The sequence below is a fragment of the Aotus nancymaae genome, unplaced genomic scaffold (assembly GCF_030222135.1).
Source record: "Aotus nancymaae isolate 86718 unplaced genomic scaffold, 86718_ANA_hifiasm-v0.15.2.pri h1tg000059l, whole genome shotgun sequence".
Lineage (NCBI taxonomy): Eukaryota > Metazoa > Chordata > Mammalia > Primates > Aotidae > Aotus > Aotus nancymaae.
In genome coordinates this window covers 10355541-10371540 of record NW_026988473.1, presented here as the reverse complement: position 1 = coordinate 10371540, position 16000 = coordinate 10355541, and the positions used below count along the sequence as shown (strand labels likewise).

Sequence of the window (16000 nt, the reverse complement as noted above, 5' to 3'; positions counted from 1 at the left end):
TTTCTCTTCTTCGCTGAAGGCATTTTCTTGTCATCCCTTTTTTCTTCAGTATCCCATTTGCAATGGTTCTGGCTAAAATGGGGAGGGAAGGATCCTATCTTTACTGCCTGCCTTTTGGCTATTTCCTTCTGACTTTTGTCACTGTCTTCTCTTTCGTCAGTCCCTTTCACTCTTAAACGTAGACCCTGGAGAGCTGCTGCCGAGGGCTCAGGTGCCAGCTCTCCTAGCAGAGAGCCTGTGCAGAAGTTTTCTGGCAGCTGGGCCCCTGCTCACTTAATATTCATAATCTCTGCCCCACACACTATGCTTTGGTCTTGGTATCTGGCCCTCTTTCTCTTTCCTGTGATCACATTGCCACTTATGCTCCCGTTTGTAGGATTAGGACCTCACTTTCCTTGCTGTGAAAATTCTTCTCTGTTTCACAGACTCCCCTGGGGCATGGATCGGGGCTGTGCCCTCGTTCTGGGCCTTCCTCTCAGGCCTGGCCCCTGTGAACTTCATAAGGTTTGTGGTTTGAATCTTCACATGTTACCTACTTCCTTACTCCCTGTCAGGTGACTCTGATCTTTCTATCACCTATTTTAGAACTTTATTTAGGATGATTATATAATCTGGCCACTTTTGAAACTGAAAGGAGGCCGGGCATGGTGGCTCACACTTGTAATCCCAAAAACTTTGGGAGGCTGAGGCAGGTGGATCACCTAAGATCATGAATTCAAGACCAGCCTGACCAATATGGTGAAACCCCATCTCTACTAAAAATACAAAAATTAGCTGGGTTTGGTGGCATGTGCCTATAGTCCCAGCTACTCTAGGGGCTGGGACAGGAGAATTGCATGAACCTGGGAGGTGGAGGTTGCAGTGAGCTGAGATCGTGCCACTGCACTCCAGCCTGGGCAACAGAGCAAGACTCCATCTAAAAAAAAAAAAGAAAAAAAACCAAAAAACAAAACAGACGAAAGGAGGGGTTTTAACAATCATGTTAGGATAACAGGCACACTTTGGGCTTTACCCTTGTATGAATTGGAGATTTTGCACAAGGCTTTGTCAGTTAAATTTTAGGAAAGCCGGGTCACATTTCTATACCATAATTTTCTTGACCATAAAATCAGGTTAATAGTAGGACCTGGGCCCTGAGTTATTGTGAGGATGAAATGAGTTTACATACATAAAGCATTTAGACCAATGACCTGTACATAGTAATCATTTAATATATTTAAACCATAATTAGCGTTATTATCATATCTATGATATTGAGCAAAATAATTAACTTCTCAAAGTATGTGAGAATTGAATGTGATCATGCATGTAAGGCACATAGCGCTGTTGCTGGCACATCACGTAAAGTAAGTGCCTGAGTGACCACCTCCCTCCTCCAGACCCTTCTCTTACAATATGATATGACTTTATCTCTTCTTGCTGTACAACTAACTCTGTTCTACCGCCATCCACAACCTCTTCTCACTTGTCTACCCGTGTCTGTTGCTTGTATTTCCTGTTCCAACAATGTGTTAAGCAACATCTGAAAGTCAAAGACTGGTGTTCCTGACACCAGTTTCCTAATCATCACTAAGGCCTGCGGAGACGAAATGGACCAGCCAGGCACCAAATGCAGATGTGATTGGCACACTGGTCAGTCAGCCCGCAAAACATTTTCACCAGCTCCTCTGAAGTGTTGCATAAGGCAAAGATACGTTAAGTCTGTGGAGGCTGCCATTTTCTGGAAAGGGCGCTGTAGTGATCTTTTCTGAGTGTCTCCTACTTATGACAAGTTGGACTTGGGAGGAAAGACGTCTGCCAAAGCCTGAAGCCTCTAAGGTATAGATTCCCTCTCCATAGAAATTCCCTTTTCTTTTATATCTTTTGTTAAAATGCCTTCTGGTGGACTACTGGGGCTGTCTGCCAAGGTTTCTGTTTGGTTGCTATGTAGAGGTTCGGAACATTTCACTGTGAGCATGGCTTCTCTTTAGGATGTGATTATTCCTTTGGAGTCATAATAAAATGTTAGACATAATAATGCAGAAATTTCTTTGGAAAAAATGTGGATATGGATACACACACATGCACACACACCTCTTAGATATATTAAATCCCACTGACTGCACCTGAGTTTGTCTGCCAGCTCTGATAATGAGGGGTGGCCTGGACATGCCTGAAGTATGGGGTCTGTAAAATGCATTTTAGTATAGCTTAGGGGACAGTAGAGTGTAATGATCACTTGAGACGGATTACCAGGTTCTGACTTGTAGTTTTTCAAATAGTTGTCTGTGTGGGCTTGGGAAAGTTATTTAACTTCTCTGTTCCTCAGTTTCTTCATCTGTTAGATGGAAAGGATCATAACAGTAGTACCCATTCATCTGATGTTGTGAGAACTAAATTAGTAAACATGAGTAAAGTCCTTAGAACAAACACCTGCCACATACTAAGAGCTGGAGAGGTGAACTTAACTGGTCGTTTCCTAGAAAATCTACATTTCTCTGATTTTTTAATAAATAAATAACTGATTTGACCAAATTTTAGAAAACATAGTTTGTTTCACCTGAAGGTTGAAAATTCTCCCTGATTATTTTGGTTATTGAAACAAATCAAGTTAAATAATATGGTTAGGTATTCTCTCTGCAGAAATGCTCTTGGAGTTTCTGGGATGAGAGGCTCCAGTGCTTGCAGACATATTTTCCATTATCATTTATCAGAATGGCTACCTTGGGCTGGACCAAAAGTCTGGTTATTGATCGAACATATGTTAGCAGAGTGCTTGCCATCTGATGATTCTGAGCAAGGCACTGGAGTGGCAGTCATGGGTGGATAATGAGGTAACAGACAAGTGTCCAGGCAATTAAAACTCAGGTTGATTAAGTGGTATGAGAAGGGAAGTTGAGGAAATTCTGAGAGCATCTAAAAGGGGTGCATCTTCCAGACTCGGCCAGAACTAAAAACAATGTCCTGGAAATATGACATGTAGGCTGAAAATCAGTCTAGAAGGGCCGGGCATGGTGGCTCACGTCTGTAATCCCAGCAATTTGGGAGGCTAAGGGGGGTGGATCACCAGAGGTCAGGAGTTCAAGACTAGCCTGGCCAATGTGGTGAAACTCCATCTCTACTAAAAATACAAAAATTAGCTGGGTGTGGTGGTGCGCGCCTGTAATCCCAGCTACTTGGGAGCCTGAGGCAGGAGAATTGCTTGAACCCGGGTCACGGAGTTTGCAGTGAGCCGAGACTGGGCCACTGCACTCCAGCCTGAGAAACAGAGTGAGACTCCATCTTGAAAAAAGAAAAAACAATCGGTCTGGAGGGAGAGCAGAAATTATCCACGTGAAACTTGAGGGGACTTGTCTTTCAGGAATAGGGGGATAGCACAGAGTATTGAAGACATTTGAGGGCTTGGAACTTCTGAAGGAAGACAAATTAATAAAACAAGCCTGGATGGAGTTTTGAGATAGGGAGATGTAGGCAAGAGATTTAAAAGTTGATACCAGCTGTTCATCCAGTCTACCACTGATGGACATTTAGGGTGATTCTATGTCTTTGCTATTGTGAATAGGCGAGAGATTTTCTGATCATAAAGCAGCAACTCTCTCCACATTGCATGCGTCTTAGTTCATTAGATATTTAATCCAAAAGACATAATTTTCCAGTGGATAAATTTGAAGTCTTGGCTTTTTGACTATTTTTATTTGTACTTCTTGCAATAATTACATTAGGAACTCATTCACATAGTTTGCTTTAAGCTCTATTGATCTTCGCTTGCTCTTGGGTTCTGTACAGTGTTGAACATGGGAGGTAAAGGCTCCTTGTCATTTTACATTCATCTGTATTTAAATACATAGAGAATGTAATTTAATCCCAGCATGATAATCAGTGTTGGTAGGAAACTTTGATGAGGAGTATTGGTAGGAAAATTTTATGACATTTATAATAAACTTTTTATCAGTATTGGCAGGGAACCCTTATGAATATTTATAGCATTTCCCAGTGTAATAATAAAACATGGCCTCTCACTTTCTTTTAAATTAGTGCTTAGTAAATTTGTTACCACACTTAAATGAGGGTCATACGTGTCCCTACAGTAGAGAATTAGAAAGGTAAACATCCTGTAAGTGGCATGTATTTAGTGTGACAAAAAAACTAAGTTATTAGAAAAATGGATCGGGTATATAATTTCTAACAAAAAGTAGAAATTAAGATACTATTCTTTCTTTTTAAATAAAAAGCTTTTATTTTACATTTAGGGTGCATATACATGTTTGTTGTATAGGTAAGTTCATGCCACGGGGGTTTGCTGTGCGGATTGTCACCCAGGTACTAAGCCTAGTACCCAATCATTATTTTTCCTGATTTCCTCCCTCCTCTCTCTGATAGGCCCCAGTGTGTGTTTTTCCCCTCTATGTGTCCATTTGTTCTTATCATTTAGCTCCCACTTGTAAGTGAGAACATGTGATATTTGGTTTTCTGTTCCTGTGTTAGCTTTCTAAGGATAATAATTTCCAGCTTCATCCATGTTCCTGCAAAAGACATGATCTCATTATTTTTTGTGACTGCATAGTATTACATGGTGTGTATGTTCCACATTTTCTTCATCCAGTCAACCACTGATGGACATTTGGGTTGATTCAATGTTTTTGCTATTGTGAATAGTGTTGCAATGAATGTTCTTGTGCATGTGTCTTTATTAAGATCTTATTCTTAACCCAGTCAATAGTTTTGGCAGAATTCAGCATCATTTCATGTGTTTATGGTTCATCCCATGCCATCTCCCTTATCAGTTCCAAAAGCGTATAAGCATTTTACAACTGTTTTGTGTTGAAGGGTATTATGAATTAGAAAGTTATATTGCTCAGCATTCAGATGTTCAATATAAGCATTCTGTGTGTACTTTAGTGACACATATTTTTTAGCTATAATAATTGAAGTGGTTGTTTTGTGACCCTTATATGCAAACCTGAAGTCCTTTTTGTCAGAAGGCAGAGTATAGGTTTAAAGTTGATACCACCTGTTCATAGGTTAAGAATTCCCTATGTTATCAAAGTCAACTCTTGCAATGTTAATATGAAATGAAAATTATTCCCATTTTTACAGAAGTGAAAACTCAGGTTCCCACTACATGGTCTGCAACTAGTAAATGATGAAATCTGGATTTGAATTTGGATCTTCCATAGCACTTAAACTCTGCCATGTTAATGTTGATACTCGGAAAGACATCTCCTATATAGTGCTATATAATGTAATGATTTGAAAAATATTGGACCTTAAAGTAGAATTTTTTTAGTAGAATGTGAAATCATTAAAGCTATATGAGTTTGGGTAAATTTCTCAACCTCTCTATACCTCAGTTTTTTCATTTGTGAAATGGAAATAATATTACAACAAACAGGATTAAATATATTAATATATTCACAGCAACTAGACAGTGCCTGGCATATAAATAAGTATTAAATAAATGGTACCTACTATTATTACTGGAATGTGACTAAAGCCATCATTCTTATATAAGAAACCACTGCTCAGAGAATCCATATGTCTGGTTTCTCACGACTGATTTGAAGAAAGGCAGGGGCTATATATCAGTGCATGCAAAATGAGAAAGAAATTGCTCTTTGCCACTCCAAAGTTAAGTGAAGTACCAAGGCCTACTACAATGACCTGATGATGTCTACTACTCCAAGGCAAGACAGAATTGAATATTGTACAAACTCTGTTACTCTGCCCTGGTGTCCCATATGTAGAGAGTCATTGTAATGTATGGACAGAATTGAATCCTTCTATAACACTCAAAATTTTAGTAGCTAGTGGAAAAAGGGAAAGCATAAAGCCTTTGGATTTCTTTTCTATCACAGCCGTAAACAACCCCAAATGGCCTCCCATGAAGTTGATGATGCAGAGCTGGGGTCAGCCTCAGCTCATGGTATCCCAGGCAGTGAGGCAGGACCAGATGGGGTGAATAATTCTGTCTACCGGCCCATTGATGGATCACAAGACTATCAGAAAGGAGAACTACAATTCCTTGGGGTAAGTCAGACTTAGTTTAAAAATTGATTTAAGAGGGAAGAAAAAAATTAGAATGTATGTTTGAACTGTGAGGATTCTTTTACATGTGGATTTCTTCCACCTCTGCCATCCCGAAACAGCAAGAACAACCCCTGCTCTCTCCTTCTTCCTCAGTCTATTCAATGTGAAGAGGATAAGGATGAAGATCTCTATAAGTGGATGAAAATCCACTTAATGAATAGTAAATACATTTTCTCTTTCTTATGATTTCCTTAATAACATTTTAGTTTCTCTAGCCTATTATATATAATATGTCACATACAAAATATGTAATAATTGACTGTTTATGTTATTGGTAAGGCTTCTGGTCAACAGTAGGCTATTAGTAGCTAAGTTTTTGCGAAGTCAAAAGTTACATGTGGATTTTCAACTGTGAAGGGGTAAACATTCTAAACCCCTATGTTATTCATGAGTCAACTGTATCTTGTGAATTACTTTTTTATAATTTTATAAATTATATAATTTTATTTTTATGAAATTTATAAATTTTATAATTCTGAGTTATTTATCACTGAGTTAATGAAGAATTGGAGAAAAGACAGGGATTTATTATAGATCTGGGGAGCAGAAATGCAGAAGCATTCTTTCATGGTAGAAAACATCAGACCTTGGAGAATAGATTCCAAGACCCTTTATTTTTTGCTTTGTGCCTTTGACCAGCCATTTCAGGAGGCTGAGCTCTATGAAGCTTATATTCTATATTTTAAATTCAAAAATTGTTTCGAGAGAAAGGCTGAGTAGAATATGGGTTACCCTCTGTCTGCCTTCATCATATTATGGCCCTAAAGCATGCTGGGAAGAGACTTGGACTCCATCTACCTTACCAGCCATGTTTCCTTTACTCTCCCGCCACTTGAGGAATTCGTGAGAATGAATAGAAATGTGGGGGAGAAGTGAAGATGAAAGGCTGCCGCTGGAATCGGTGGGGATAGTGTGGAACAAAAAACACTTTCAGATAAGCTCTTGCCCAGTTAATTTAGGCTTGACATTAAACCATTTCAAGCACTGACATCTCCTTTCTGAGGACAATTAAAATGGTCTGTTTTCAGTGTACACTTCAGTAAGTGACTGTTATGACTCTTTTTCCCCTTCTTTTTTCAGGCCATCCAGATCCTGAATGCAGCAATGATTCTCGCTTTGGGTGTCTTTCTGGGTTCCTTGCAATACCTGTTCTACTTCAACAGGCACTTCTTTTTCTTCACCTTCTACACAGGCTACCCAATTTGGGGTGCTGTGTTTGTGAGTATTCATACTCCCCTGGCTGTGTGTTATTTCTTAGATATCGCTGCTGGAGATGTGTTTGATGACAAAAGTATTGTTTGTAGGTTATTTGAAGGTTGCCTGCTGTGTTTTGATTTGCAATTCTTGATACAAGCATTTAGAAACAAACTTTTTCTTTTTTTGTTTTTTAATTTGTTACTTACTTAATTATTTTTTTGAGACAGGGTCTTGGTCTGTTGTCCAGGCTGGATTGGCCTCCCAAAATGCTGGAATTGCCAGGTGTGATCCCTGATGCTTGGCCAAAAACTTCTTTCTGATTAAGAGAAATCACATTTGCCAAGTACAAATGAAGTCCTAAAAATGATCTTATATCTGTGTGTTACATTTATAGATACTTTAAAAATTGAGGCCGGGCGCGGTGGCTCAAGCCTGTAATCCCAGCACTTTGGGAGGCCGAGGCGGGTGGATCACGAGGTCGAGAGATCGAGACCATCCTGGTCAACATGGTGAAACCCCGTCTCTATTAATACAAAAAAATTAGCTGGGCACGGTGGCGCGTGCCTGTAATCCCAGCTACTCAGGAGGCTGAGGCAGGAGAATTGCCTGAACCCAGGAGGCGGAGGTTGCGGTGAGCCGAGATCGCGCCATTGCACTCCAGCTTGGGTAACAAGAGCGAGACTCCGTCTCAAAAAAAAAAAAAAAAAAAATTGAATGAAAAATGGATATTGCCAGGCATGGTGGCTCACGCCTGTAATCCCAGCACTTTGGGAGGCTGAGGCGGGTGGATCACAAGGTCGGGTGTTCGAGATCAGCCTGGCAATTCCAGCATTTTGGGAGGCCAACCCGAGAGGATCACTTGTGGTCAGGAGTTCGAGACCATCCTGGGAAATATGGTGAAACCCCATCTTTACTAAAAATACAAAACCAAAAATTAGCTGGGCATGGTGGTGCATGCTGGTAATCCCAGCTACTCTGGAGATGGAGGCACGAGAATCACTTGAACTGGGGAGGCAGAGGTTGCAGTGAGCCGAGATCATGCCACTGCACTCCAGCCTAGACAACAGACCAAGACCCTGTCTCAATTTTGTGTCCTGGGATGTAAATTTTAAAAAGGAGGTTTGTGTGACTATTGCTGGATATCTGCTAATTGAGGGAGGGCCAAGAAGAAAATGATTGAGACTTAATATTCCTTTATATGTTTTACTTCCTGTTTTCAAACAGTTTTGTATTTCAGGAACCTTGTCTGTTGTAGCAGGGAGAAAACCCACGAGAACACGGGTAAATAGCACTTCTTCTTTTTCTATGATCAGAGGAGTAGAAATAAATTATTCATAAACAGTAGGAGAGTAGGGGGTCCATGGATACAACTGAGACGCCAAGTATCGTTCAATATATAAAACATTAGTTTTCTTAACGTATTCAGATGGTAGGTCAACAGAAGATCACACAGATTGTGAGTATGCATTTTTGGGGTGCTTACTCTGAATATTGGTGAATCTGAAGCTTAGAAAAAGTCTTCTTCATTTTTATGTGTTGCCAAGTTTGACCAATTCTAATTATTTGGACGTAAGAACTCCCACCACTAACTAGTTTCACAACTGAAAGTCCAAGCTTCCATTCCTAGACAACTGCTAAGTCTCTATGATGTGTTCTCAGTGAATCATGTAGCCATTGATACTCTACTTTCCTACTCCATTCATTCACGTTCCCTCCGCCATGGAAGCCTATTTTACCATTTTACTCGCCTCAAACACCAATCCTTCTTCTCTCATCCTTACTCACTGCTGATGATGTTTTTGTCTCTTTTGAGAAAACTGAAACCATTAGAAGAGAATTTTCAGACCTCTACTACTTAACGGACTAGATCTTTACCAATATATATATATTTTCCAGCCTCTTACCATAGGTAAACTCCCTGTGATTTTCTTTAAAGTGGATATCCCTACTTGAGTATGAAGTATAAGATTCCATTCTTTTTTTCCCCACACAATGCATCACTTTAATTTGTGTCTCTCTGCTAGTTTTTTTTTTTTTTCTTTTTACAGATTCTCACTCTGTCACCCAGGTGGGAGTGCAGTGGTGTGGTCACAGCTCACCATATCCTCCACATTCCAGGGCCAAAGCAATCTTCCCACCTCACCCTCTTGCATAGCTGTGACTACAGGTGCATGCCACCATGCCTGTCTAATTTTTGTCTTTTTTTTTTGTAGAAACAGGATCTTGCCATGTTGCCCAGGCTGATCAAAAAATCCTGGGCTCAAGCAATTTTCCTGCCTCAGCCTCCCAAAAGGCTGAAGTTAAAGGCATGAGTTACCTTGCCCAGTCTCTAATCAGCATGTAAGCATCCAGTTACTGTTCTCAACTTAAAACAAAACAAGAAAACTTTGACAGTATTTCTCCCTGCTAGGTACAGGCACAATTTGTATTTTCTTCTGTAGCTAAACTCCTTCAAAGGAATTATCATGTTCTTTCTCTAATTTCCATCTACCTTGTTTCAATTAAACCCACTTCAGTAAGACTTTATTTTATTTCCTACTATCCTTCTGTAACTGTCTTTGATCACTGAAAACTTCCACTTTGCTAAAACCATGGTCGATTCTTGATCCTCATCTAACTTAGCCTAGGAGTAGCATTTAGCATAGTCACCCACTCTCCTTCCAGGAGTATCCTCATTTGGCTTCCAGCATACATTGGTTTTCCGCCCATCTTCTGGTTTCTCCATCTCAGTCTCCTTTCCTGGTTCCTTTCCTTCTCTCTGACCTTTTAATATTCTGGTGCCCCAGAGCTGAATTCTTTGCCACCTAGTCTTCTCAATCTATAGCTACTTCTTCTGTGATCTCACACATTCTCGTGACTTCAAATAACATCTATATTCCCATAACCCTGAAATAAGCATTTCCAGCCTAGGTCTATCTCCTGATCATCAGATTGGCATGTACAGATCCAAAGCTCAACTCCCAGTCTCTTCCTCCAACCTTCTCCTCATGTCAGCTGATGGGAACTTCATCCTTTCAGATTTCCAGACCAAACACCTTACAATATCCCTGAGTCTTCTTTCTTTCACAATCCTGAATCCGATTTATCAGCAAATAATGTTGGCTCTACTTTCAAGCTATTATTATATCTGATTTTGACCTTTTCTCATCTTTCAACTAATGACATTTCATCCAGTCCACCTTGTCTCTAATCAGGCTCCCAGCTTTTATTGTTGAACTTCTCTTTGCCTTGCTAGAAACAGTGATCCCCTGAAGCCATAAAGCCAAGTATATCATTTATTTGCTCCAAATCCTTCATTGGCTTTGTATTTTTCTTAGAGTTAGAAACAAAGTCCTTTTCATGATACTGCAGAGCCCTACATGATTTAGCGCTCTGTTCACTTTCCTTCTTCATTTCCTAATACTGCCCATGTGCCTCCAATGCCATTGGCCCCCTTGCTTCCCCAGAAGATTCTGGCCTCAGGACTTTGATCTGAGTCTTTCCCTAACTGCAAGGATATTCCCTCAGATATCCTCTTGGCTGATACCCACAGCTCTTTCACGCCTCTCCCCGGTGTCATTTCTATTTAATATCATGAACCACCTCTCTTTGGATTCCCAGATTCTCCTTATCCCATTCTATTAGCCCCTAGTACTTAATCGCTTTAAAAAATGTTATGTAATTTACCTATTAGAATGTTTACTTTTTTCTTTGTTTTTATTGCTAGAATGTAAGCTTCATGGAGGGTGGGGAACAGAAATCTTTCTTTGGTCATTGATGTTGGCTTGCATCTAGGATATCGATGGGTGTGTAAACAATATTCAATCAATGTTTGTTTCAATGAATTGTTGCCAGAGGAATGAAGTATGTGCTGAAGATATTAATTGAAAATTCTTATTCTTTTTCAGATGCAACACAGTTTTGGAATGAACATTGCCAGTGCTATGATTGCATTAGTGGGGATTGCTTTTCTCTCAGTAAATTTAGCAGTTAATGTCCAGTCATTAAAGAGTTGTCAGTCTTCACCATCACTGGACCTGTGCATTTACATGGGCTCCATATCAAATGTATGTTTTTGAAGAATACGTATAATTATAAAATATTTCAAACAATCCAGGATGTACAGAAAAATAATATATCAGGTACCATGCTACCATAATTTGAATCTTGGGTCTGCTGCCTATTTGCTCTATAATGAAGGGCAAATTAGATAATCCTTTGAATTTTTTTTTTTTTTTTTTTTTGAAATGAGGATAACAATAGTACCTATCTCATAGGATCGCTATGAGAATTTAGTAAGTTAACATATGATAATTAAAACAAGGCTTAACATATTATGTTACACAATTATTAACATTACTATAACAAGTACTATTACACTCCCCAGAGAGATTTTTTGGAAGTTTCATTTCATATTTCTTTGCTTAATAAAACAAACGAGAGATTTACAGCTTTCTCTGAAATCTGGAATGTTCAAATCGTGACTTGAAGTTTTGAAGGACTTCACTTTAGAATTAAATGAGTATGGTGTTTTAAAAGGAAAGCTCTTTAATAACCTTACCAAGTTTTTTTTTGAGACAGAGTCTTGCTCCATTGCCAGGCGCCAGGCTGGAGTGCAGTGACGCGATCTTGGCTCACTGCAACTTCCACCTCCTGGGTTCAAGCAATTCTCCTGCCTCAGCCTCCCGAGTAGCTGGGACTACAGGCATGCCACCACTCCCAGCTAATTTTTGTATTTTTAGTAGAGACGGGGTTTCACCATGTTGGCCAGGATGGTCTTGATCTCTTGACCTCGTGATCCGCCCGCCTCGGCCTCCCAAAGTGCTGGGATTACAGGCGTGAGCCATCGCGCCCGGCCCCCTTACCAAGTCTTAAAAATTTGTGTTTAGGTATTCTACCTCTTCTGAGGTCTACTTAGAAATTAATATTTTCCCTTGGAATTATCCATTTCATCCCAATGATCTATGAACCATTAGTTATAGACTCACTCCTAAGCTTTGTTTTCTGACACTACTCACGGAAGTTTGTGTTCTCATTTTCTTTATTATATTTTTAATGATCTAAATTTATATTTGTCAGAGCCTCATTTTTCTGTAGATTTGGTAGGATTTTTCTGCCAAGGATATATTGTATTGGTTGCTTTTGGGTTCCTCAGTAATAATAGTAGAGTCACTAGCCCAAAAACAATTTTATTTTGTGTTTACATCAGCTTAGTGTGTGTTTTAGTTTCTAGGGATAAAGTAAATGCCTCAACTCCTATGAAGTACTGTTAATGAAATTGTGGAAGGGTCATTTTTGTTCGTTTTCCTAAACTGCCTGCTCCTCTCCTTAGTTTACCACTAATTCAAATTGGAAGGTGTTAGTGATAGTGTCAGAATTTTGTTTCTATAGCTTCTTCCCCCTGTAGCTACTTCACATAAGTTGACATAGAAATGCCACACATCTTTCTCTTCAGATAAAATGTTTTCATGCGTTTAGATTGAGATACTATCCCTTCTACAGTGTTACGTGTGTCTGTGTCTTAAATCTAATTTATGGTTCACTTTGTTCCATTTTATGGGAAGGAGATGTTTTGTCTGGTTTCCTGCTGACATTTTTTTTTTCCCCTCTGGATATTGCCACTGGGTTTGATATGAGGCATCATATCCCTTAGGGCATGGTGTCTCTACTGCTGATTCTCACCTTCCTGGAACTGTGCGTAAGCATCTCTACTTTGGCCATGTGGTGCAATGCAAACTGCTGTGATTCTAGAGAGGTGAGGTTTTTCAAATGACTAATCATTCACATGGTCTTAAAGCCTCCCTCTAGGATTTGAAGTTGTTTCTGATTCTTAAACCTTTATGTGGTAATGATTTGTGGAGTTCTTGGAGTTAGAGATTGAGTGTTAGAGATGGAATGAAGGCTAAAAAAGAATTTGGATATGAAAATGCAAGAGGAAATACTGTATTTAATATATAAGAGCACACATACCCACCTTGAAAAGATGACCATTGAAGTTGGAGGTTATACAAGGTATACAGGTACAGCTGGAATTAAATTTAATTATTTTCTAATAACTTGTGACTTTCTACCTATATGACCTAGGAAAAATGAATAATTCTTCCTAAATTTTAAATATATTAACTGTAAGATGAAAATAATATTTTCATTCTCTTCTGATGTTTGTTGTGAGGACTGTGTATATAATCTTTAAAGCATTTGGCACAGTAATAATCAGTGAATGGATTTTATTGTTGATGATTATGATGATAACAGAAAGGGATGGGAGGAGAAGGAGATGATGACCCTGTTCTTGGACATAAATGTTGTTTTATTTTCCAGGCGATTTCCTCATCTCCCAGCTCTGTGGAATCAAGAATACCTCCTTATGAAAATAATTCTGAGAGCATGAATATTTGACCTTAAATCTCCAGTGACTCAGAGATTTACCCACAAACTGAGGAGAACGTGAGCCTGTCTGTAAAGCTCAATCTTTCTATCGTGTCATCAATCACAAGAACCTTGGGCATTTGACTGACTCTATCCTTTCTCTCCTTACTATAAATCCCACTAGTGTGTTGTGGGTATGGAAGGACAGATATATCTCTTCAGGCATTCTTGGATTTGTAACTTCTATGATCATTACTCCAAAGTTGTTTCAGAAATTGGTTCTATTTTTTCTTACCCACCTACTCCATTGCTTTATGAGGTTTAAGGAAGGAAGGTAGTATAAAACCTATTTAATAGATTTTTCCTAAAATCCAACTTCTGACCACCCAGTAGGAAGAAAAATGAGACATTTTTTTTTTTCATTACAGAGAAATGCTTCTTGACTTTAGTTAACATTAGCATTACAAAAAGTGTCAAATTAAAAAATTACCATCATTATTATGAAGATAAATTTTCACTGTATTTGAGGTGGGAGGGTTAAGGCTCAGGGATTTTATTTCGGTGAACTGCTGGAATTCACACATGCCCTGATATGTAAATGATGATTTATGTTGGTGAGGCTGAGAGCAAGCCCAAATGTGTTCTTCAGAGGACAATGGGAGACTGTAAAGTAGAGAAGCCAAGAACAAGGCCTGTAGAATCTGACAGATCTGGTTTCAAATTCTGAAACTGTCACTTATTACCTGTATGAACGTGGTACCTAATCTCTCTGACCTATTTTTCCACATCTGTAAAATAGATATAATACAGACAACTACTTTGTCAGCCGCTATGAGGGTTAAAAGGAAATAAAAAGATGTGGAACGGTACCAAAGGTACTTGATGATGTTGCTGTTGGTGGTGGTCTTGCTGCTGCTGTTGAAAGCTTAGGTGGGATTGTGGTCAGATGCACTGGAGAGATACGGCGGAAACCCTTACCTACACTTCCATTGTGCCTCCTCGTATAACCTCCAACAACTTCAATGGCCATCTTTCCAAGGTAGCAATGTGGTGTGAAAACTTCCCTCAGTTCATCGTTTATGAATCTGCTAACACACTTATATTTCTTACTCATAAATATTCAAGATAAATAAAATGTATGAATTAGAAATATAAACACTTATTGTGTCCATAAATGTATACCCATAAGTTACTCTTAGCTGCTTGTGTATGCTATGTGTGAAGGTTCTTCTTGCCTACTGTATAATAAATATTTCTTTATTTTTTAATCCATTCAATGATCATTTGGGGAGTGCCTATTATGTGTCATGTATTATGCTAAGAGTTTGGCATATAATAGAGAATGATGCATAAGCTCTGCTCTTAAGTCACTTGTAGTGGGAGATACAGACCCCTAAAAACACATAAGGCTATGATAGGAAGCTTATAGGAATTTTGAGAAGCACGTAAGAAGAGTTTCTAACTCAGATTAGAGGACATGTCAGTGATAATTTTTCAGAACACTTTTCTTCTCAACTGAGATCTTAAGGATAACTGGAGTTTACACAATGGAAGGGAAATGGAAGAAAAGAGGATACATTCAAAAGCCTTTAAGTTAGAAAAAGTTTTGAATATTCAAAGAATAAACTAGGAACTTTAGTGGGTCTAACTTCAGTGTATAATGGGCAGATGGAAAGATAAAAGTTTGAAGAGAGAAGTGTATGTCACAAGAGATTATAAATGACAACTCTGTGAGTCTTAAGAAGCAACTGAAAATTTATACAAGTGCAGGGCATGGTGGCTCACGTCTGTAACCCCAGCAATTTGGGAGGCTGAGGCGAGTGGATTACTTGAGGTCAGGAGTTTGAGACCAGCCTGGCTAACATGATGAAACCTCGTCTGTACTAAAAATACAAAAATTAGTTGGACATGGTGGCACGTGCCTGTAATCCCAGCCACTCTGGAGGCTGAGGCAGGAGAATCACTTGAACCTAGGAGGCAGAGGTTGCAGGGAGCCAAGATTGTACCACTGCACTCCAGCCTGAGTGACGGTGTGAGAATCCATCTTAACAACAGCAACAACAAAAATTTTACACAGGGATGTCCTGACACTGGCTTATATTGGTTTGTGGAAGTCAATTTTAAATTTCCAGGGAGTACAAGTCAACATAATTTGGGTAGCTTGAAATTAGCTTTGATGAGAGGATTTACACCACAGAGATGGGAAAAGCTACAAGTTTTAGCATTCACATGTAGACTTTGCCTGCAGCAAATACTATTGTGTTGTTCAAAAGGTGATTTTGTTTCCGTCATTTCTCCTTTATTGATCATTTAAATGTTTCAGTAAGGAAGATTTGTCTCTTCTCTATTATTTATTTATTAAAGTATTTGTAACATTATCATTTTGTAC

General features: G+C 39.0%; 1 protein-coding gene across 2 annotated transcripts; it reads left to right on the top strand.

The window, feature by feature from the left end:
- The first annotated feature begins 5834 nt into the window (after window positions 1-5834).
- Window positions 5835-14879, top strand: MS4A3 (membrane spanning 4-domains A3). Of its 2 annotated transcripts, XM_012454323.2 has the most exons (6): window positions 5835-6006; window positions 7147-7284; window positions 8488-8544; window positions 11151-11309; window positions 12896-12997; window positions 13564-14879. In XM_012454323.2, exons 1-6 carry the CDS (start codon window positions 5851-5853, stop codon window positions 13639-13641), a joined length of 690 nt encoding a protein of 229 aa, XP_012309746.1. In that variant the 5' UTR covers window positions 5835-5850; the 3' UTR covers window positions 13642-14879. The 2 variants fall into 2 exon arrangements, with proteins under 2 accessions (XP_012309746.1, XP_012309747.1); XM_012454324.2 differs by lacking the exon at window positions 8488-8544 and having other exon boundaries at window positions 5839-6006.
- The last annotated feature ends 1121 nt before the right edge of the window (window positions 14880-16000 follow it).

Bases quoted from the DNA above. Each gene is read 5' to 3' on its own strand.
- MS4A3 (XM_012454323.2), top strand. From the start codon at position 5,851: ATGGCCTCCCATGAAGTTGATGATGCAGAGCTGGGGTCAGCCTCAGCT. The intron at 7,285-8,487 runs GTGAGTATTCAT...GTTTTCAAACAG, and splicing joins CAATTTGGGGTGCTGTGTTT to TTTTGTATTTCAGGAACCTT. The intron at 12,998-13,563 runs GTGAGGTTTTTC...TTTATTTTCCAG, and splicing joins ACTGCTGTGATTCTAGAGAG to GCGATTTCCTCATCTCCCAG.